At 44.5% G+C, this 24,052-nt stretch overlaps 1 protein-coding gene across 1 annotated transcript in view; it reads right to left on the bottom strand.

The window, feature by feature from the left end:
- Positions 1-20,196, bottom strand: part of LOC124591344 (beta-catenin-like protein 1) — a 93,899-nt gene extending 73,703 nt beyond the window's left edge. Inside the window, exon 1 of the mRNA XM_047131726.1 lies at positions 20,048-20,196. Coding sequence (XP_046987682.1) covers positions 20,048-20,077 — 30 coding nt within the window. The 5' untranslated portion in view covers positions 20,078-20,196. The remainder of the gene's footprint in view (positions 1-20,047) is intronic.
- Positions 20,197-24,052: the final 3,856 nt, after the last annotated feature.

Raw genomic sequence — 24,052 nt, 5'->3', positions numbered from 1 at the left:
AGACTGGTGTGGTTTCTCGATCTGTTTACGTGTATTTTGTCACTGCTAGGTAAAACGAAATAGGCTGGCCTAATATTGCAGCAAATGTTACACACACCACATAAACGAGACTATTTTGGCACAAATGGTCATTTTTATAACACGACAGGATATAATGAACGAATTACCAATATCAAATGCCTATCAGGCCTACTACAAGCAAAAAGTTTGATGTTAGGAAATAGTTTCACATTTTATTCGTACTCTCTAGCATCTGAAGAATAATATGAATTTGCCCCCCGCCCGAAACTGCCACCACCCGAAACTCCCACCACCCGAAACTGCCACCTGGGGCAGATACCCCGGTTTGTCTCCGCCCCCTAGTTCCGGGCCTGTTGCGCATACACGGATCTGGCAGCTTAGGCGCATCATTAAAATTTTTACGGATAGCAACTGGCTGCTTGCTGCTATTGCTTATACAGATAACTGCCACACTTCTGTAGCCAGAAGCGGGAGAAGGTACAACTCATACACGACTCAACTGCACATGCGCATAAGCTCGCTTGCAACCGCTCAAATGAATCTAATGTAAACAGTTGTGACGTCACGCTCATCAGTGGCAATTTGTTGTTATGAAACACTGCATACTCTTCCTAAAGCCTTTGACACATTTTGCTGTTGGCAGATGCTTGTATGAGCACTGTGTTTTGTTCTTGTATATGGTACATTTCCCTTGCAACTTAAGTTTTATTTTCGTTTTTTCTCTCTCGTTCGTGTTTTATTGGTGCAGTATTATTCTGCAGTAGCGAGATACAGTAATATTCTTTCTTAGAGTATTGGTTCTTACCAGCCAAAGTTACAAAAATTTTAAGGGAAAACTAAAACAATGAGAAATTCTCGGAATTCTAAAAAATTCCCGAATTTTTCCCGGTTTTCTCCCGGATGGAAAAATTCCCATTTTTTTCCCGAATCTCCCGGTTGTCCTGGGTCGTATACACCATGGTATGAAGCGACATGAAATTTTGCATAAAAATCGGAGCAGGCCTTGGAGACCCCACTCGTACAATGTGGCAAGGATATGATGTCGTCAGGTCATGTTGTACGCTTTTCGTAAATCAAAAAAGACGGCAACCAGGTGTTGGCGTCTGGAAAAGGCTGCTCGGATGGCAGATTCGAGGGACACAAGATTATCAGTGGTAGAGCGACCCTGGTAGAAGTCACCCTGACATGAAGCCATAGGGCACGTGACTCCAGGACCCAACCCAACCGCCGACACACCATATGTTCCAGCAGCTTACAAAGAACATTGGTGAGGCTGATGGGCTGATAGTTATCCACATCAAGCGGATTTTTACCGGGTTTGATCACCGGAATGAAGGTGCTCTACCTGCCATTGCGATGGAGAGATGGCACCACACCAGATCCTGTTGAAGATGACTAGGAGGTGTCGCTTGTAGTAGGATGAGAAATGTTTAATCATCTGACTGTGGACCTGATCTGGCCCAGGAGCAGTGTCCGGGCAATGTGCAAGGGCACTGAGGAGCTCCCACTCTGTAAATGGGGCGTTATAGGATTCACTGTGGCGTGCAGTGAACGAGAGGACTTTCCCTTCCAGACACCGTTTGAGAGTGCGAAAGGCTGAGGGGTAATTCTCCGATGCAGAGGCTCGAGCGTAGTGCTCAGCAAAGTGCTCGGCAATCGCAATTGCATCAGTAGATAACACGCCACTTACGTTAACACCAGGAACACCTGTTGGGGTCTGGTACCTGAAAACATGTTTGATCCTTGCCCAGACTTGGGAAGGTGACGTATGGCACCCAATGGTCAAGACATATCTCTCCCAACACTCCCGCTTCCGTTGTTTGGTAAGTTGGCGAACACAACCATGGAACCGTTTAAAGGCTATGAGGTGCTCCAGAGAAAGGGTGCTGCTTATGACACTGTAGAGCTCGCCTATGCTCAATAACTGGTTCAGTGACTTCCGGTAACCACGAAGGGACTGCCTTTCACCGGGGGCAACCTAAAGAATGAGGGATCGCGTTTTCTGCCACAGAAATGATTGTTGTAGTCACCTGCCCAACCATCACGTCGATGTTCCCTTGCGGGGGAGAACAATGGTAACAGCAGAGGTGAAAGTTTCCCAGTCCGCCTTGTTTCAAGCCCATCAGGGCAGGCATCTGCATCTACATCTACATTTATACTCCGCAAGCCACCCAAGGTGTGTGGCAGAGGGCACTTTACGTGCCACTGTCATTGCCTCCCTTTTCTGTTCCAGTCGCGTATGGTTTGCGGGAAGAACGACTGTTTGAAAGCCTCCGTGCACGCTCGAATCTCTCTAATTTTACATTCGTGATCTCCTTGGGAGGTATAAGTAGGGGGAAGCAATATATTCGATACCTCATCCAGAAACGCACCCTCTCAAAACCTGGCGAGCAAGCTACACCGCGATGCAGAGTGCCTCTCTTGCAGAGTCTGCCACTTGAGTTTGCTAAACATCTCTGTAACGCTATCACGGTTACCAAATAACCCTGTGACGAAACGCACCGCTCTTCTTTGGATCTTCTCTATCTCCTCCGTCAACCCGATCTGGTATGGATCCCACACTGATGAGCAATACTCAAGTATAGGTCGAACAAGTGTTTTGTAAGCCACCTCCTTTGTTGATGGACTACATTTTCTAAGGACTCTCCCAATGAATCTCAACCTGGTACCTGCCTTACCAACAGTTAATTTTATATGATCATTCCACTTCAAATCGTTCCGCACGCATACTCCCAGATATTTTACAGAAGTAACTGCTACCAGTGTTTTTTCCGCTATCATATAATCATACAATAAAGGATCCTTCTTTCTATGTATTCACAATTACATTTGTCTATGTTAAGGGTCAGTTGCCACTCCCTGCACCAAGTGCCTATCCGCTGCAGATCTTCCTGCATTTCGCTACAATTTTCTAATGCTGCAACTTCTCTGTATGCTACAGCATCATCCGCGAAAAGCCACATGGAACTTCCGACACTATCTACTAGGTCATTTATATATATTGTGAAAAGCAATGGTCCCATAACACTCCCCTGTGGCACGCCAGAGGTTACTTTAACATCTGTAGACGTCTCTCCATTGATAACAACATGCTGTGTTCTGTTTGCTAAAAACTCTTCAATCCAGCCACACAGCTGGTCTGATATTCCGTAGGCTCTTACTTTGTTTATCAGGCGACAGTGCGGAACTGTATCGAACGCCTTCCGGAAGTCAAGGAAAATAGCATCTACCTGGGAGCCTGTATCTAATATTTTCTGAGTCTCATGAACAAATAAAGCGAGTTGGGTCTCACACGATCGCTGTTTCCGGAATCCATGTTGATTCCTACAGAGTAGATTGTGGGTTTCCAAAAACGACATGATACGCGAGCAAAAAAACATGTTCTAAAATTCTACGACAGATCGACGTCAGAGATATAGGTCTATAGTTTTGCGCATCTGCTCGACGACCCTTCTTGAAGACTGGGACTACCTGCGCTCTTTTCCAATCATCTGGAACCTTCCATTCCTCTAGAGACTTGCGGTACACAGCTGTTAGAAGGGGGGCAGGTTCTTTCGCGTACTCTGTGTAGAATCGTATTGGTATCCCGTCAGGTCCAGTGGACTTTCCTCTGTTGAGTGATTCCAGTTGCTTTTCTATTCCTTGGAAACTTATTTCGATGTCAGCCATTTTTTTCATTTGTGCAAGGATTTAGAGAAGGAACTGCAGTGCAGTCTTCCTCTGTGAAACATCCGTGTGCTTGATGGCGGGTCAATGACAGGAAGATGGGGAAGTGGTCACTACCACACAGGTCGTCATGTGCTCTCCAGCGGATAGATAGGAGAAGTCCTGGGCTGCAAATGGATAAATCAATGGCCCAGTAACTACCATGAGCCACACTGAAACGTGTGGCGGCCCCAGTATTTAAGGGCAGAGGTCGAACTGAGACAGTAAAGTTTCGACATCTCTGCCTCAACCAGTAAGCATGGTGCCACCCCACAAGGGGTTCTGGGCTTTGAAGTCTTCCAAAGGTAGGAAAGGTTTAAGGAGTTAATCGATGTTCCATTGTGGGAACAAGACAATTATTTCCTGCATTGTCATTCTGACAGCCACAGCTTCAAGACGGGTTTGAAGGGGCACAGTTTCACTACAGACAGTTTAGGACATAAACGCAAACTCCATCTGACACTCAATTATATTCGCTGCGGTTCCTGTAATATCCCTTATAGCCGTGGAGGGTAGGAGTCTGATTTTTGGGAACCAGGTTTCCTAGAAGGCAAAGCAGAAAGCAGGTGTAAAGCTTAACAGTTGCCATAGCTCAGCCTGGTAGTGGTAAAAATCGCCGCAATTCCACTGGAGGACGACATCGTGAGACTGGGAAGGTTGGTTGGTTGTTTTGTGGGATTGAAGGGACCAGACTGCTACGCTCATCGGTCCCTTTTTCCAAAAACTTCAAACACCCGCACAGAATAAAAACGAACAATGGAGATGACAAGAGACGACTCAGGACAAGAAAGATTCAGACATAGACAAAAGGAATTAAAATCACACAGAGTGTGACCGTGGTTGGCCAACCATAGAGACAAAAAAGGAAAATCCAACCACCCAGAAACACACTAAAAAACCCAGTCTAAAATCGTAGACCAAAGGCCAGATTCAACACAAAAAACTACAAACACTTAGATTAAGTGATAAAAGCCCCCTGCTTGAATAAAATGCAAAACTAAGCCTGCCATAGCAGTGTCATCTGTTAAAAGGGCAGGGAGCGTATCAGGCAGTGCAAACGTCTGCCTGAGCACAGTTAAAAGGGGACAGGCCAAAAAAAAGTGGACCACCGTCAAAGCCGACCAGCAGCGACATAGAGGCGGGTCCTCACGGCACAGTAAATGGCTGTGTGTCAAGCGGGTGTGGCCAATGCGGAGCCGACAAAGGACAACTGAGTCCCTGTGAGTGGCTCGCATGGATGACCACCACACTTTCATCGACTCCTTGATAGGACGGAGTTTGTTTGGTGTGGTCAGGTTGCGCCATTCAGTGTCCCAAATCTTGAAATATTTGAGGCGTAAGACTGCTTGCAAATGGGTCTCCGGGAGGCCAATGTCCAGAGATGGTTTACTGGTGGCCTGTTTGGCCAGTTGGTCAACATGTTCATTGCCCGGTATCCCAACATGGCCTGCGGTCCAAATGAAGGTCACTGAGCGTCCACTCCTGCAGAGGACATAAAGAGACTCCTGGATGAATAATACCAAGGGATGCCTGGGGAAACACTGGTCGAGGGCTTGTAGGCTGCTTAAGGAGTTACAGCAAATGACATAGGACTCACCAGAGCAGGAGCAGATATATTCAAGAGCGCGATAGATGGCAACCAGCTCTGCAGTGAATTCACTGCAGCCAACCAGCAAGGAGCGTTGTTCTGTATGGTCAACGTGAGCATAAGCAAAGCCAACAAGACCGTCGACCAGGAAGCCATCAGTGTAGATTACGTCTGAGCCCCCAAACTCGCCAAGAACAGAGAGGAAGATCCGGCGGAGGATCTCTGGTGGGACTGAGCCTTTGAGGCCAAGCAATAGGTCCAGCCGAAGCTCCTGCCAAGGCATTGACCATGGAGAGGTATGGAAACGAGTCTGCAGGAAAGGGGGTAGGGGGGAAGCGTCAAGGTCATGAAGAAGTGACTGGGCACAGACAGCTAAGGGTTCTGCAATTCCGGGCTGCCGTTGTGGGAGATGGACCGCCGTGGTGGGAAAAAGAAAATCGTAATTTGGGTGGCGAGGTGAACTATGGACATGCGCGGCATAGTTTGCGAGCAATAGTTGCCGCCGGAGCCGCAATGGAGGGACGCCCGCCTCCACAAGGAAGCTGTTCACAGAACTAGATCGAAAGGCTCCCATAGCGAGGTGAACTCCACAGTGGTGGACAGGGTCTAGTAGATGCAGTATAGAAGGGGCAGTTGAACCATACACCATGCTTCCGTAATCAACACGGGACTGCACAACCGCTTGGTACAACCGCAATAGTGTACGACGATCAGCACCCCATTCAGTGTGGCTCAGGCACCGAAGGAGATTGAGATGCCGCCAGCACTTGTCTTTAAGCTGACGAATATGGGGAAGCCAACTTAAGCGGCCATCGAAGACCAGTCCCAGGAAGCGGTAAGTCTCCACTACGTCTAGTAGTTGGTCATCAAGGTACAGTTTGGGATGGGTGTGGACGGTAGGGTGACGGCACAAGTTTCAGCAGCCGAAAACCGGAAGCCGTGGTTGATGGCGCATGATCGCGCCTTCCGTATAGCTCCTTGCAGATGGCATTCAGCTACAACAGTAGAAGAGGAGTAGAAAGAAATACAAAAATCATCAGCATAGAGGAGGGGAGAGACTGACGATCCTACCGAGAGCGCAACACCATTGATGGCAATTAGAAAGAGTGGGACGCTCAGGACAGAGCCTTGCAGGACCCCATTCTCTTGTGTATGGGGAGTGCTATGAGAAGCATCAATGCGAACTCGGAAAGTGCAATAGGGTAAAAAATTCTGTATAAAAATCGGGAGTGGTACCCAAACCCCACTCATGCAGAGTACCGAGAATGTGGTGTTGCCAAGTCGCATCGTAGACCTTTGTGAGATCGAAAAAGTCAGCGATGAGGTGTTGTCGCTGGGAAAAGGCTGACTGAATGGCAGACTCCAGGTACACCAAGTTGTTGATGGTGGAGCGTCCGTTGTGAAAACTGCCCTGGGACGGAGCCAGGAGGTTCCAAGACTCAAGGAGCCAAGTCAACCGACGCCTCATCATATGTCCGAGCAACTTGCAAAGAACGTTGGTGAGGGTAATCGGGCAGTAGCTGTCCACCTCCAGTGGGTTCTTGCCAGGTTTCAGAACGGGGATTACGATGCTTTCCCGCCATTGCGATGGGAACTCACCGTCAACCCAGATACAGTTGTAAAGGTCTAGGAGGCGCTGCTGGCAGTACACCGAGAGGCGTTTGAGCATCTGACAGTGGATGTGATCAGGCCTGGGAGCCGTATCAGGGCAAGCAGCTAGGGTACTTTGGAATCCCCACTCACTGAACCGAACATTGTACGATTCAGGATGGCGCATATGAAAGGAAATGCTCTGACGCTCCAACTGCTCTTTCAGGGAGCAGAAGGCCAGCGGGTAATTCGTTGAAGCAGAACACTGAGCAAAATGCTCTGCTAAGCGGTTTGCAATGGTGCCAGATTTAGTACAGACTGCTCCATTCAGTGATAGCGCAGGAACACTGACGGGGGTCCGATAGCCAAAGGTCGATGGCTGGGTACATGCCATGTGCCACACTGAAATGAGTGAAGGCACCATCATTTAAAAGCGAAAGGTCGAGCTGTGCCAATACATGCTCAATGGTGCTGCCTCGGCCTGTTGCCACTGATCCACCCCACAGAGGGTTATGGGTGTTGAAGTCGCCCATTAACAGAAAAGGTGGCGGCAATTGGGCTATCAGTGCAGCCAGGACATGCTGCAGGACATCACCATCCGGTGGAAGATACAGACTGCAGACAGTAACAGCCTGACGCGTCCACACCCAAACAGTGATAGCCTCTAAACGTGTTTGTAGAGGGCAGACTCGCTGTGAAGGGAGTGAAGGACGTAGATGCAGATGCCACCAGGTGGAAGATACAGACTGCAGACAGTAACAGCCTGAGGCGTCCACACCTGAACAGCGACAGCCTCTAAAGGTGTTTGTAGAGGGACAGACTCACTGTGAAGGGAGTGAAGGAAGTAGATGCAGACGCCACCAGATACCCTTTCGTAAGTTGCTCGGTTCCTATAATAACTCTGATAGCCACGGAGGGCGGGGGTTCGCATTGCTGGAAACCAAGTTTCTTGAAGAGCAATGCAGAGGAAAGGGTGAAGGCTGAGAAGTTGTCTGAACTCAGCAAGATGGTGGAAAAAACCGCTGCAGTTCCACCGGAGGATGACATCTTCTATGGCCGAGAAAGGTGTGAGAGGACCAAGGAGGCAAATTACGCCGCTGGGTCACTTGCTGCCACCGATTGAATACCCGTGCGAGTGACATCCATTGCGTCTGAGGGTTCGGCGAGATCTAGGTCCTCAGCGGACGCCAGAATCTCTACCCCATCCTCAGACGCTGAGTTGTAGGAAGCGGTGGGATGGGTGTCACCGCAATGTCTCGATTCTTGGGAGCCTTTTTCTTTTTCTGCTTTTCGAGCTGTGCCTTCAGACTTACGCTTCTCCGTCTGGGAAGTGGGAACTGATGTCCCTGATGGTTGTGGGGCTGTTGCTCCTGAAGTAGATGGAGCAGGAGCGACAGGGAGTGAAGTGCCCCCCACCATCAAGGGGGCAGGTGGATTCTGACGGATCAGAGATGTAACTAAACGCGTCGAAACAGGAGACGGTAGAACTGTTGTCGCAGCGGTGGCATAGGTGGAGGTCACTGGCACAGGATGGAGTCTCTCATATTTCTGCTTAGCCTCTGTGTAGGTCAAGCGGTCCAGGGTCTTATATTCCATTATCTTCCGTTCTTTCTGGAAAATCCTACAGTTCGGAGAGCAAGGGGAATGGTGTCCCCGCAGTTAACACATATGGGAGGCGGGGCACATGGAGTATTGGGAAGTGAGGGACATCCACAATCTCGACACGTGACACTGGAAGTACAGCAGGATGAAATATGCCCAAACTTCCAGCGTTTAAAACACCACATTGGAGGAGGGATATATGGCTTCAATCCAAGTAGTAAACCATCAGCTTGACCTTTTCGGATAAGGCGTCACCCTCGAAGGCCAAGATGAAGGCACCGGTGGCTACCTGATTATCCCTCGGACCCCGATGAACGTGGCAGATGAAGTGAACACCTCGTCGTTCTAGGTTTGCGCGTAGTTCATCATCTAACTGCAGAAGAAGATCCATGTGGAATAAAATACCCTGGACCATGTTTAAACTCTTATGGGACGTGACGGTAACTGAAACGTCCCCCAACTTGTCGCAAGCGAGCAACCTCCGTGACTGGGCACAGGATGCTGTTTTGATTAGAACTAACCCAGAGCGCATTTTGGCCAAGCCCTCCACCTCCCCGAACTTGTCCTTTAAATGCTCCACAAAAAACTGAGGCTTTGTTGACATAAATGATTCACCATCAATTCGCGTACAGACAAGGTACTGTGGTGAATAAACCTCACTGCCTTCTTTAGCCATACGTTTCTCCAATGGAGTGGCCAGGGAGAGAAATGATCTCGGATTGTACTTCTTGCCATTGAGGTTAGACCTTGATTGCTTAGAGACTGCTGCTGGAGGCCCACAAGCGAGAGATGATGTACCACACTTCACTGCGGGCCATCTGCCCTGATGCCACCCACTCCGACCAGGGGCTCTCCCCACGGGCGCCACCCAGCCACAGCAAAGACCACCTGGCAGGATGGCCTTTGCCAGGAGTCCTGATGCCCCAGACAGATAGGCATCTACTCCTGGGCATACATGGGGAGGTAGCAGTTCAGGCATCAGCAGTGCGATCCCTGTGTAGTCAGGCGGCTACCACCAAGAGAGTACATGACGACCCCACCACAATGGACTGGCTACTGTGCTGGATGTTGGGTGTCGAATGTCCATTTATATAGGGAGCGAAGACGGAAATGCACAATGGAGGGAATGTATGCGACCCAGAACACACTGCAGCCGATGTGGCCGGAAGCTCGGTGTAAGTCCAACTCCATGTCAATATCGAATGTGCCAGATCTTAGGGCAAGATGGATTTATGATGCACCACGTAAGGCGTCCTTCCCCAAATGGTATGCACTAACAGAAAATTTTGAAATGTAGTGGTCAAATCCCTTAGGGGACCATCACATTCAGGCCGAAACGTTGGAGACTCCTTTTAGTCGCCTCTTACGACAGGCAGGAATACCGCGGGCCTATTCTAACCCCAGAACCCGCAGGGGACAGACTGGGAAGGCATGGAACATTCAATGAGGCAGTTTACGCCTCAGGGTCACCTGCTGCCACCGACTTATTGCCTGAGCAGTCTATATCCATTGTGTCTGAGGGCCCGGTGAGATCTAGGTCCTCAGCGGATGCCAGAATCTCCACCTCATCCATAGACGCAGAGCTTGTAGGTAGCAATGGTGTGAATGCCACCGCAATTCCCTTGGTCTTGGGGATCTTCTTCCTGGATTTCCCTGGCTGGGAGGACTTCACTGATTCAGTCTCTGGGACTGAGGATGAGTGCGAAGCCCTAAGATCAGCTGCTTTTGGGCTCTTCAGCCACTGGCAAGTGTCATATTTCCCACTAGCAGAAACCTGGGAAGAGAGTGAGCCCAAGGGACCCATTCCTAGCGAGAGGAGCCGAAGAAGACTTACGCTTCTCCAGCGCAGAAGTGGGGACTGATATCCACAATGGTTGGTTGAATGGGGGGCGGGAGGGGGGGGGGGTTGCTCCCAAAATAGGTGGTGCAGGAGCAACAAGGAGGGGAAGTGCCCCCCACCATCAAGGGGGCCGGTGTAGTCTTCCGGCTCTGAGAGGTAACAGGGTTTGGCGGAGCTGATAGGGCTAGAACTCTTGTAGGAGTGGCGTAAGACGATGTCAAATGTACAGGATGTAGGCGTTCAAATTTCCTCTTAGCCTCAGTGTAGGTCAGTCGGTCCAGGGTCTTGTACTCCATGATTTTCCTTTCTTTCTGGAGAATCCTGCAGTCAAGCGAGCAAGGCGAATGGTGCTCTCTGCAGTTGACACAGATGGGAGGCGGGTTACATGGAGTATTGGGATGTGATGGGCGTCCGCAATCTCGACATGTGACATTGGAAGTACAGTGGGAAGACATATGGCCAAACTTCCAGCGTTTAAAGCGCCGCATTGGGAGAGGGATATAGGGCTTTACATCACAGTGGTAGACCATCACCTTGATCTTCTCGGGTAATTTATCAGCCTCGGAGGCCAAGATGAAGGCACTGGTGGCAACCTTATTATCCCTCGGGTCCCAGTGGACATGGCAAATGAAATGTACACCTCACCGCTCAGACTGCAAAAGAAGGACCCTGTGAAATATGATAATGCTGATTTCATCAAGACTGACCCAGATCTCATTTTGGACAAGCCCTCCACCTCCCCAAATAAGTCCTCTAAATGCTCAACAAAACACTGAGGCTTCATCATCATGAAAGATTCTCCATCAGCTCTCGAACATACAAGAGCAGCTGCCATCCTTAAGCCTGACTTTCTCCCATGGTGTGGCCAGGGAGTGCAATGATTTGGGGTCGTATTTCTGTCCGTTGAATTGAGGCCGTGAACGCTTTGAGACTGCTTGTGTTTGACCACCAGCAAGAGATGACGTACTATGTTTCAACATGTGTCATCTGCCTTGATGCCACCCACTCCGACCAGGGGCCCCTCCCCACGGGCACCATCTGGAAGGATGGCCATTGCTGAGAATCCCGAAGACCCAGGGTGACGGGCATCTACTCTTCGGTATACATGGGGAGTTAAAGGTGCAGGCAACAGCAGAGTGATCCCTGTGTGGTCAGGGGGCTACAACCAACATGGTACATGGCGGCCCCACCACAACAGCCTGGCTACCGTGCTGGATATCAGGTGCAACCAAGCAAACAAGTCCATTATCATCATCAGCGTAGAAAGCGATACTGCACAGTTGATGGAAAAATACGCACCCGGGAGGGTTACCTCGCCCAACAGTTGGAATCTGAGCAGAAGTGCAGATCACCCTCAATGAAGGATGTGAAAGGTCTCAGCGCATGTATGACATGATGTAAGGCGCCCTTCCCCAATTGGTTCGCTCTTCAGGAAAGTTTTGAAAAATGGAGGTAAAACCCTACAGGGAACCATCACATAACAGATGAAATGTGTGAGACTCCTTTTAGTCGCCTTTTACGACAGGCAGGAATACCTCGGGCCTAATCTAACCCCCAGACCCGCAAGTGGGGCTCTGCCTGACAGCTCTCTGCACTTCTTAGAATTACAACCAGCTGATGTGTCTCCAGAGCACATAAAATGATACAGTATACAGTCATATGAAACACAGTCCACTTTGGAAACCATCCTAGCTTGAATGAAAGTATCATACATGATACATAGGGTTGCTAGATGTCAAGTATGCAACAACTTCATCATCTTAAAAACTGAATGTTATAAAGACATAAACAAAGGGGAGAAAATTATTTAACAGAAGTACTTATGCAAATCGCTAAAGATATGTACAAACGAAGAAAGCAAAAAGAAAGAAAACCTCTGGTGATATTAGCAACTAACAGAGAGAAGGTGGGAATTTAAAGCTAATGAAGATGATGTTTTTTAATTTGATACAATATGAAAAGTTAAACAAAATTATTTGGAAATGGTTCAGAGAGGATGTAGAAGATATGATGTAAATCTCACACAGGAAACAACTGAAAACAGTTTGAGAATAATGGGGGAACAGATAGTTGCAGTTAAACGCCAATACTTCATTGACAGACATGGATGGGAGTGCGATCTGTCGTGACAGCTGAAGGGGGAGGACACTCTGGGTGTGGTCACAAGAGTGCAGCATACATTAGGAGGTGGAGTGGCTTTAGCCACTTAGTCTGCAGCAGCCAACAAATAAACTCTGCAATTGGTAGAAGCTAGAGCCTGTGAAACAGTGTGGCAATCAGAAGGTAGCAGGTAGCAGAGTGAGTTACTTCCAGCTTTACTGATGCTGGTAAATCTGACCATTTGTCATTTGGAAAATGTTCTCACATTTACACATAGTTTTACTCTACACACAGACAGATGGAGTACATTGATTCCATCCTGAATGGAAATGTTGGCATCAGGACGGGCATTCAGTCACCAATTGCCACCAAAATTGGCTCAATCAATGTCACAATGCCAATCTCGTAGTATGATTGGGCAGAAGCACATGAAGAAGGAGAAGAAGAATGAAAATAAAGAATGCTGGAATTAATGTCAGAAGACATGTAGGAAGCCAATCAAGAAACGGAAACAGAAAGGAATCGGTGAAGAATGATGTTTGACACCTTACTGATTTTTTATTGAGAAATGAACACTACAGCAATCAAAGAGCATAGTAATGAGGCTTTGAGAGAGCACACAGACAAAGAACTTGATTGTTCGGGAAACTCTGCTGAAGAGGTACAAATATTTCTATGCCTTCTGTGCTTTCATCCTCAATTTTAATGAGCCCCCAAAGGCTCAGTAAAGTTTATTTAGTTAGTTCCATGTCACGGTTGCATACATATTCCTTAATGATGACTAGTTTCGAATTTGTCCATTCACTTTTAAACCACTGTCTATGCCAAAAGTACATCACTGGTAAAAATATAAAATATGAATAATAAAATATGTGGTGTTAAAAAATAAAATAAAAAATTCATATTTTGAGAGGTGCAGTATGGACCAAAACAAGATAATAATGTCCAATAAACATGGGCTCTATTTGCATACCTTAAAAGTTATGAGCACACGTTCACCTCCACTACTGTGTAACACAACTCTTCTACTGCAAGCACTTTGCTACTACGAATGCTCTACAGAATGCAGTAAACAAATGAGAACACATTATTCTGTTATTATGAAACAGCAAAGCTTCTAAAGTCATTGTCTTTCTATTACATATGGCCTGCACCTTGTAAGCCATCACTAAAGGAGGTGTTCAATACTATATTTGTGCTACCACTGAGCAAGTTGCAGGCTGTAACATGTTTGTGTCACTCGATGTGGAGCATCAATGTTGCACATGGCCATCTTGCCTTGCCCATTCACCCTGTGAGTGGACAAGTGGGGGTTCGAGCAGAGGGGAGGGGTCTGCTAGCTTTCATGAGCTACACTGTTAGGCCTTAGGGAAATAGTGTCCAGGGTTGGAAAGATAAACAATGTTCACTCAGTATGTTTGCCTGGGATCTCATCTAAAATGTGGAGGAAGCTACTGATGGCACATTGGGCAGCCATCCTCAAGTTGCAACTCATGACAAAACTGGCAAAACCTGTTGGTTGGGATCTGACACCATCTTCTGTTCATATGGGCAGCTAGTAGAAGTGGTGAACTGTACTAGCCTTACTAGTGGGAAGCAAGCAGAGCTTGTAATTTATAGTACTTTATCCCGAATTGACTGGGGTCCTTTGGTTTGGAACCAAGAGGATGGTCTCAACAAGAGGCCCTATCAATTATATGATGGTCTCTGTGTTATGGGGTGGAGAATTGTAGGTCCCCTTGATAGGTCACGGGTGCATCACACAGAGGATGTAGTTACTTTGTTAACAGATTATTTCTTTTTCTTTTTTTCTTAAGGCTAGGCATTAGTTTGAGGTCCTTTGAGGGATGCACACAGGTCAATACGCCGAATGAAATCAGATTACATACAAAATGAAGATACTGTGTCTCTCAAAATGTTAACAGTCAATTGCTAGAATTTTACTGCTCAGCAGGATATTTGTCACACTCAAATTGTACTTGGAACTGAGAGTCAGATGAAACCCAAGCTACGAAATATTTAATGAAGCATGGGATGTATACAAAAGGACAAGTTAGATGTCATAGGAGGAGCTGACAAAAATATTGTGTCAACTGAGGTCAAAATTCAGTGTGACTGTGAATATCTGAAAGAGAGTTGCTGGCCTATGTGAACTTTACCAGCCACCCAATTCTGCCATAACAACTGTACAATAATTCAAAGAAAGTCTACACTCAGTACCATGGAAGCACCTTGATCGAAGAGTATTAGTTGTTTGAGACTTTACCATATCAAGTGTAGACCAGGAATCCATGGATTCAATTGTTGATGTACAAAGTCAGTCACGAGAAGTAGTTCTGACGATGTTTTCCGAAAATGTGTCTTGAGCAGCTATTTCACAACCCACACACAATGGAAATATTTTAGACCTTGTAATAATAGTTCCAACATTACTGACAGTGTTAGCAGTACAGGCAGGGATTAGTTAATGTGATGTCACCTGTAACAATAATGTTTACTGAAGTTTGTAAGCCCATCAATACGACTAGGAGAGTTTTTATGTAGAAAAGAGCTATAACTGAGTAGCGATGGACCAAGCGTTATTAATTTCACAGCCGGTCACTATGCTGCTGCAGGATGCTACACAGGGCAGCAGGTATTAAGAACCAGTTCCTCAGCTGTAGAGTTAAAATAACAACTTGATTTATTTAGCAGAATTCATACTGCTGAATAGTCAGTGCCTCAGTGGTGCATGTTGAGCCTGGGCAGTGATGCTTGCTTGTGACAGCAAGAGAGGGCTACCAGCACAAAGATGTTGGGCTGGACTGGTGGCAGTGCAAGAAACAAAAGCAACATCTTGGCAAGCACAGAGCTGTGGTAGGCCTGCAACCGTCAGGCATGCAGCGGCACCAGACTCCATTGCAGGCTGGTCATGCTGTTAGGGGCAAATGCAGTGACCAGTTAGCAGCTCGCAGTGGATGCAGTTCAGGAGGCATCCAAGAATGGACTGCAAACCAAGGACACACAGAAGGTGCCCTCAGGTTGGTTGATGTCAGTCAGTAGTAGATCTCCAGCTCGAAGGCACCAGTTCAGCTCCCGGCAGCATCAAGACTACACGTAGCAAATAGACCAGAGGCTAGCAGAGGCAGCATCTAGTAGTATTTAAATAGTGGATGATCCACTTTGGGTCTACGACTGCTGTGGAATACTTTTCAGTGTAGGACCCAGTCGACAACAGAAACTGCATTGCTGGGGCAGGTGGGTGCTCCATCCATCTCGGTTATGATGGGACATCGCTTTTAGTCATTTAACCAAAGAAGCGGCACCACATCAGGCCTTAGGAAGGAGTAGTCCAGATCGTCACTGCAATGGCCTGATCCTTGTAATATACTGCGTCCCTGACAGCAGGTAGCAAGGCCCTGTGTGTGGTAACCGAGCTCACTTCAGTGCCAAATAGAGGCTTCCGTCATGTCTGATCAGCATCTTTCCAATTTCTGCAGAGGAATGTTGTGAGCACCCTTCTGGCTCACCTTGCCATAGGTTATGAACACCGATTTGTATAGGTAGTGACATAACATTTCTCCTCTCTTTAGATGGTCTGGTCTACCAGATTGTGATTTGTATTACTGATGCAAATCACTTAACTTTACATTTAAGCATATGCTCCATTCTAACACACCTATTTAATGATGGTTTAAACTGATCGTAAATTGCACTCTTGAAAACTATGTGCCAGCAGTAGAGTAAGGCTGGAAATGACCCCACCGTGGTTTAATAACAAAATTCGGAATTTCAGACTATGCTGTGAAAGCACAGATTGCTGCACCTTTGGTTCGAAAACAAACATGGAAATGTCAAAAGGCAAAAGTTAGCAAAAAATTGTGCAACTGTAAATAGATTGATACACAAAGCACACAACCACTTCCACAATGATACCTTAGCGAAAGATCTCACTGCATTTAATAAATCATTCACACAGGAAGGTCACACAGACATATCATTATTTGACTGTTGCATCGACTCCCATATGGAGGAAGTACTAATAGGCAGTCCAGGTGCTGAGAAGCAACTGAAAGAGTTGAAAACAAATAAGTTGCCAGGCCCAGACAGGATCCCAGTTTGGTTTTATTGAGAGTACTCTTTAGCATTGGCCCATTAGTTAGCTTGCATCATCACAAATCTCTTGGCTAGCACAAAGTAACATGTGACTGGGAAGAAGTGCAGGTGACTACTGTATACAAGAAGGATAAAAAACAGAACCTCAAAATTACAGACCAATATCCTCAACATCAATTTCCTGCAGAAATCATGAATATAAACTATGTTCAAATACGGCAGAATAATTTTTTTTATTTTTTGAGACAGAAAAGCTTCTGTCTACAAATCAGCACAAATTTAGAAAGAACACCTCATGTGAAACTCAGCATGCCCTTTTCTCACATGATGCACTGCAAACCATGGATGAAGCTCAACGGGCAACATTCCATACTTCTACATTTTTGGAAAGTGTTTGACACAGTGCTAAGCAGCAGACTGCTAATGAAGCTCCAAGCATATGGAACAGGTTCTTAGGTATGTTAGTGGCTCAAACGTTTCCTAAGTAATAGAATCCAGGATGTCTTCAAAGACAAGGATATAGTCAGGAATGCTCCAGGGAAGTGTGATAGGAACTCTACTTCCTTGAATACATAACCAATCTGATGGATAGGGTGAGTAGCAATCTGCAACTGTTTACTGACAATGCTGTAGTATATGGGGGGAAAATATTGGCATTGATTCATTGCAGGAGGATACAGGGCAACTGAGAACTTTTTTTGGTGTGATCAATGGGAGCTTCCTCTAAATGCCAATGCGTAGGAAAAACAATTCTGTAATGTTTAAATATAATATTAGTGGTGGACTGCTTGGCACAGTAACATCAACAAAATATATAGGCATAATGTTGCAAAGCAACATGAAATGTAACAAGTGCCTAAGGTCAGTACTAGGGAGGTGACTAGTTGGCTTTGTTTTATTGGGAGAATTTTAGGAAAGTGTACCCCCTCTACAAATAAGTCCACATACAGAACATTCGTGCAATCCATTCTTCAGGATTGCTCTAGTGTTTGTGATCCCAACCAGGATATATTAAACGAAGACATTGAAGAAATCCAGAGTTGTGCTGCTAGATTTGTTACTGGTAGGTTCAATCAGCATGCAAATATTATGGAGATTCTTAATGAGCTCAAATGTGAATCCCTGGTGGGAAGCCAATGTTTTTGCGAAACACTTCAGGGAAAATCTAGTGAACCATCATATGTGATTAACTGCAGAATAACTCTACCTTAAATGTCATATGAGGACCACAAGGACATGATAAAAAATACTAAGGCTCATCAAAGGTTTTTCCTTCACACCACTTGCGAGTAGAACAAAAAGGGAATGACAAATAGTGGTCACTTGTGGAGTATATATGTAGATGTAGAAAGAATCCTCTCTTGTCCTGATACTGAACCAGATATTCCTGGCACATTCCTATGTGTAAGGCTTTCTACTCATTATACACGTGTTAGAGTACCAATTTAGCGCACAGTTTCTGATAACACAATTCTCTGCACACCATCTCCTTTAAAAACACATTCACATAAGAATTTGTTTTAACATCAATAATGGACTCCTATCCCATGGGACAAAAATCTACTGCACCACATTAGCCCCTCCAAAATTGGGTACACCACTTGAACATTTTACTAGATTTGAATTATGTTTCTCTAACATGGTTGACATTTGATGATAAATGTCAAACTCTGTTACATTTTATCTGGACAAAAATGGAATAACACCAAATAGAGCTTGCTTGATGCCTCCATCACTGCTGGCACAAATGGTTGTTATACATAGCACAGTTTTGTCTGGAAATTCATATTTTCTGCACAGTGGAGTTAGCTCAGCAACACTGCTATCATATGGTCAAGTGACCCTTTACAGACTTTGCGGTCAGGTTCCTTACACCAAAGCATGAAAAACATGTCTAGAAAACATATGCATCAAAATACATATCTTGAGATATAGGAGTACTACTTCATCTTTAATACTGTAAAACATCTCTTCTACTGCAAGTGCTGTGCTTTACACATTTTGGGGCCAGCCGCGGTGGCCAAGCGGTTCTAGGCGCTTCAGTCAGGAACCGCGCTACTGCTATAGTCACAGGTTCACATCCTGCCTTGGGCATGGAAGTGCGTGATGTCCTTGTTAGTTAGCTTTAAGTAGTTCTAAGTTCTAGGTGACTGATGACCTCAGCTGTTAAGTCCTGTAGTGCTCAGAGCCATTTTTTTAACACATTTTGGGAGGAGGTATGGACCAAACGATGAAAAAAAGTCTAATAAGCATGCGGGCTAACAACTATGAGCACTTTTTCATCTTCTCTACTATGAAACATGTCTCTTCTATTGAACAAGTGCCCACAGCTCTTAATGTATTCATTTTAAAGCTCATGTTTACTATACTTTTTTTCTTATTTTGGAGTAAGGAACCTGTCCTCAAAGTCTATACAAGGAATTTAGTTGCACCCTGTATAGCCCAAGATATATTTTAATTCTTGTATAACACAAATTTCGTTGTGAATTGCAAACTGCAAGATACTTTAAGAAAAGCGGTACTCTATTATATTCAAATCTCTGGCAAGAATTTTGATGCACATTATGAAGATGTAGGCCTATTGCACACAATCTGTGAAATATGTAATGCAGGCGTGGGCATTTAGTAAGTCTTACCCTTATTTACAATGTGAATGTTGCCAGTGGAGGTAAAAAAACCAAATTACAAAATTTTGCTTATTCTGCTTGGTTGGACAACACTTGTACTCTCAATTTTTCAATAAAGCCATGGATCAAGTAAAAAGCCCGGCCAACTCGTCCATTTTTCAATTAATTTCTTAGAAGAACTAACTGGTGTATAGAATTAATAGGCCTAACATCAATATGTAATGTGAGTTATATATACATTTTCTGCGCATGTTAAGTACGTTAATACAACTCAAAAACTTTACACACCTTTCTTTTAACAGTCCTTTCCACAATTCGTAAGTACAAGCGAATATATTACTACGTTTTTAATGCTGTTATTTGTTAATGAAAATGTGTTCCGCTGAGTTTATTTACTGGTTCTAAATTAATATAAGTAGCAACACCTGTAATGTTGAACGCTTAGCAGTACGCAAACTCACAAAAAAATTGTCTATAGTTTTCTTGTATTCACTTCAACTCTACTCGTAACCTACAACGAATGTTGTAGAATAATGACAGGCAGACATTAACCAGTAAATTATATTGATGAGCAATTGAATATCGTTAATCTAGAACTGATGTTTGAATAATATGAAGTACTAAAACTGTTGTACACAAATGAGGTTTATAGAAATTTGTTATTATCTTGCTTTAGTGAAACTAATTCTACTCACTGTAACAAGATCAACCGAGGAATGAATGTTTACAACTAATGTTTACTCCTACAAAGTAGACCAACTCTAACCTCCAACTTCGAAGCGTCTGTGAGTAGAAGACAGTTTAAGTCACAACGCTAAAAACTACATGAAATTATCAAGCAAAAAATGACGGAAACAAATATTATTACAGTAATATAACCTTGTATGATAGTAACTCTCCAATGTCCATCGCTGCAGCACTCTTCCCATACAACTTCGGTCTCGCTTGTTGCTATTGTTTTGTTTACTATTAGTTTCTGGCTTGTTCGCTGTACAGCGCTACGTGTTGAAGGCTTGAACAATAACCATAGAGTCGTCCTCACTCTCAACTTGGCAAGTGACGAGGAAGGGTTAAGGTGGAAGTGCTCGAATAGTAACTGTGAGTTACGCGATATAACAACAGTCTGCGAAGAAATTGTAGTTTGTTAATCCTCCACCCAGACGCGGCAAATTCCAACAGGTAACATCCAAAATCATGCTTTTTTAATCATTTTGCAATTAACCAGCTATTATAAATTATAGTAACAGCTTGTTTTGCCGGCAGCTGCGCGTTCACGCTTTGTCAAGTTTGTACGGAAGAATGTGGGAGATTTCATCAATGGTAAGAACACTTTAGTAATGTGACTGTACGCTTGCCCCTATTATATGCGTTGTATTACCATATATGAGCATGACATAACGAAGTTTTATTAAATTGACATGAACGCGCTTTTAAGCCCGTAATTAGCTCTATTCAATTTGCGATGCTGTTCTTACCTCATTTAAGATTTGTCACAAAATAACCCTTCGTGTACTGCAACAAAATTTCATATTCATTTGTATAACACCAATTAGTAAACTAGGAGAGCAGTTATTAATTACAGGCATTGCAACAAAGTATATAAGTTCTTTATTTGGGCATGATGAATAGGGACATTGTAATTATCGCTGTACTGTAATAGCTGGTCAATTAAATTGCGAACTTACGCGCACAATCACAAACAATACATACAACATGTAAAAAAAAAAGCTGAGTAAAATTCCCGTTGCACGCGTAATGAAAGGTTTGCTAAGAATTCAGTAACGTAAGTTATTTGTATAGTGCATTGTTTAGGTTAACTTTGGCACACGAATCACCTGAAATGGTTTTTTTTTACACTCGTTAGTTGTGATGCATTGTTGGCCTCGCCCTAAACACTTTTTGGCTAGGTTTAGCTCTCTTGGGTAGCTTTATTGTTGTATTGTTTTTGAGCAGTTTTTTTCTGAACTGTAGAAAAATTAAGATTTTCTAATATCTTCTGTTAATATCTTTTTACGAGTATTTAAAGTAAATGAGATTTAGAAAGAATTCTGCAAAGGCCACGCCAGTTCTATGAGGCCCAGTGGATATTGCCACTCGAGCGGCAATAATGTCGCAAGGATATTTTCCACACGAGGGGTAATAATCTTGCATTGTTGTTGTTGACAAAGCCATTTTTGCATAAAAATAAATGTTGCCCCGTTTCATGAATTGTGATACGATCAACGCTATTTTAATGTTAGTCGACGCAATTTATCATTTTTCCCCCAAAATTCGATTAAGTTTCCACACGTTACAACGAACGTGAGAATGGAGGCGTCGCCGAAATGTCCTAGGAAGTTACATTCATGACCAAGTACATGTCTGCATATTATACGTATTGTTTGCTGTGAAAGTTGCATCTGTGTATATACGTATCCAATGATGTTACGTGTGGAAGTTGGAGATCATGGATTTTATTTTATAATGGGATTAAATCGGATGATAGGTTCTTTCTTCTTTTGAGGAGGATGTAAAAATCGTGAAGTTAGCATTTTTCTATAAGAGTGTAAATAATTCAGTCTATGGCACGTATGCTCCATTCCACATGCTCACGGATATACGAAGGGTATCCTACCATAATCACTTTTGAAATAACGGAGCCCAAGACAGTTTTGGTCGAGTAGCCTTGAACTTCCGGCGCTTCACATAAGTTTCATATTCTAGTATCGTGGGACTTTTACAGTCCCCATATCGTGCTAGTGATCGTACGCTGCAGCCAATGTATTCAATTTTTACGATGCGTGACGGCAATATAGCCATATTCTTGTCAGAAGAGTGCATGATCCACATCTTGCTCTGGTTCTGTGACCGAAAGTGCGTCTCATCCCTATACAGGGTGAGTCACCTAACGTTACCGCTGGATATATTTCGTAAACCACATCAAATACTGACGAATCGATTCCACAGACCGAACGTGAGGAGAGAGACTGGTGTAATTGGTTAATACAAACCATAAAAAATGCACGGAAGTATGTTTTTTAACACAAACCTACGTTTTTTTAAATGGAACCCCGTTAGTTTTGTTAGCACATCTGAATATATAAACAAATACGTAATCAGTGCCGTTTGTTACATCGTAAAATGTTAATTACATCCGGAGATATTGTAACCTAAAGTTGACGCGTGAGTACCACTCCTCCGCTGTTCGATCGTGTGTATCGGAGAGCACCGAATTACGTAGGGATCCAAAGGGAACGGTGATAGACCTTAGGTACAGAAGAGACTGGAACAGCACATTACGTCCACATGCTAACACCTTTTTATTGGTCTTTTTCACTGATGCACATGTACATTACCATGAGGGGTGAGGTACACGTACACACGTGGTTTCCGTTTTTAATTACGGAGTGGGATAGAGTGTGTCCCGACATGTCAGGCCAATAGATGTTCAATGTGGTGGCCATCATTTGCTGCACACAAGTGCAATCTCTGGCGTAATGATTGTCGTACACGCCGCCGTACATCTGGTGTAATGTCGCCGCAGGCTGCCACAATACGTTGTTTCATATCCTCTGGGGTTGTAGGCACATCAAGGTACACATTCTCCTTTAACGTACCCCACAGAAAGAAGTCCAGAGGTGTAAGATCAGGAGAACGGGCTGGCCAATTTATGCGTGCTCCACGTCCTATAAACGCCCGTCGAACGTGTACCTCACCCCTCATGGTAATGTGCATGTGGGTCAGTGAAAAAGACCAATAAAAAGGTGTTAGTATGTGGACGTAATCTGCTGTTCCAGTCTCTTCTGTACTTAAGGTCCATCACCGTTCCCTTTGGATCCCTACGTAATTCGGTGCTCTCCGATACACACGATCGAACACCGGAGGAGTGGTACTCAAGCGTCAACTTTAGGTTACAATATCTCCGGATGTAATTAACATTTTACAATGCAACAAACGGCACTGATTACGTATTTATTTATATGTTCAGATGTGCTAACAAAACTAACGGGGTTCCATTTAAAAAAACGTAGGTTTGTGTTAAAAAACATACTTCCGTGCATTTTTTTATGGTTTGTATTAACCAATTACGCTAGCCCCTCTCCTCACGTTCGGTCTGTGGAATCGATTCGTCAGTATTTGATGAGGTTTACGAAATATATCCAGCGGTAATGTTAGGTGACTCACCCTGTGTATTATTTCCCCTAAGCTTATCAGTCGCAATTACTGAGGTGAAAAGACTTCCATCCAGTATCACTGTACTCAAGCAGTAATAGTAAATCTCTTGCCTCAGGTCAGTGTCAGCAGGCAGATACTTTGGATCCGTAAATTCTCGACCACTGTAAGGGGGAAATTCAAATGCCTTGCCATCCTGGTTCTGATCGGTAGACATCAAGAACAGTTTCTAAATTCGTGCCGTTGCCGTTTACGGGATTTCTGTTAAAACAGGCCGAGAAACAAAGCAAAAATCACTTTTCAGTTTTATAATTATCGCTTTAAAACGATATTTTTTCAGAATTACATCTTATACAGTCCCTATGTGATTTCAATATTTCTGAATCGTTAAATACAATGAACCTGCACCGTGGCCGATGACGCGCACAGAATGAAAATGTCCATTTAACGCATTCTGAGATTGATTTTTTAATTTACATCCTTTATTAATTTTATATAGCTGTTTATGTATGATGACATTTAGCTTGACCTGTGTGAATCAAAAAGTGAACTGAATTATCCATAACAATGCGTGAAAAGTGACTTCTATTCGGCTGAGCAAGGTAGTGCACTCAACGACTACCAGTTGGTTGCTGGTAAGGAGTGGGTATCAGATCCCCATTTGGGTCAAGTTTTATGTAGTTTCCCTAAATAGGAAGATTCTGCCGCCTGCTTGCTTCAGAAAGGTTGCTA

Source organism: Schistocerca americana, chromosome 2 (assembly GCF_021461395.2).
Source record: "Schistocerca americana isolate TAMUIC-IGC-003095 chromosome 2, iqSchAmer2.1, whole genome shotgun sequence".
In the NCBI taxonomy this organism is placed as follows: Eukaryota; Metazoa; Arthropoda; class Insecta; order Orthoptera; family Acrididae; genus Schistocerca; species Schistocerca americana.
Note: the sequence above shows the minus strand (reverse complement) of the source record. Positions and strands in the feature narration are given on the sequence as shown.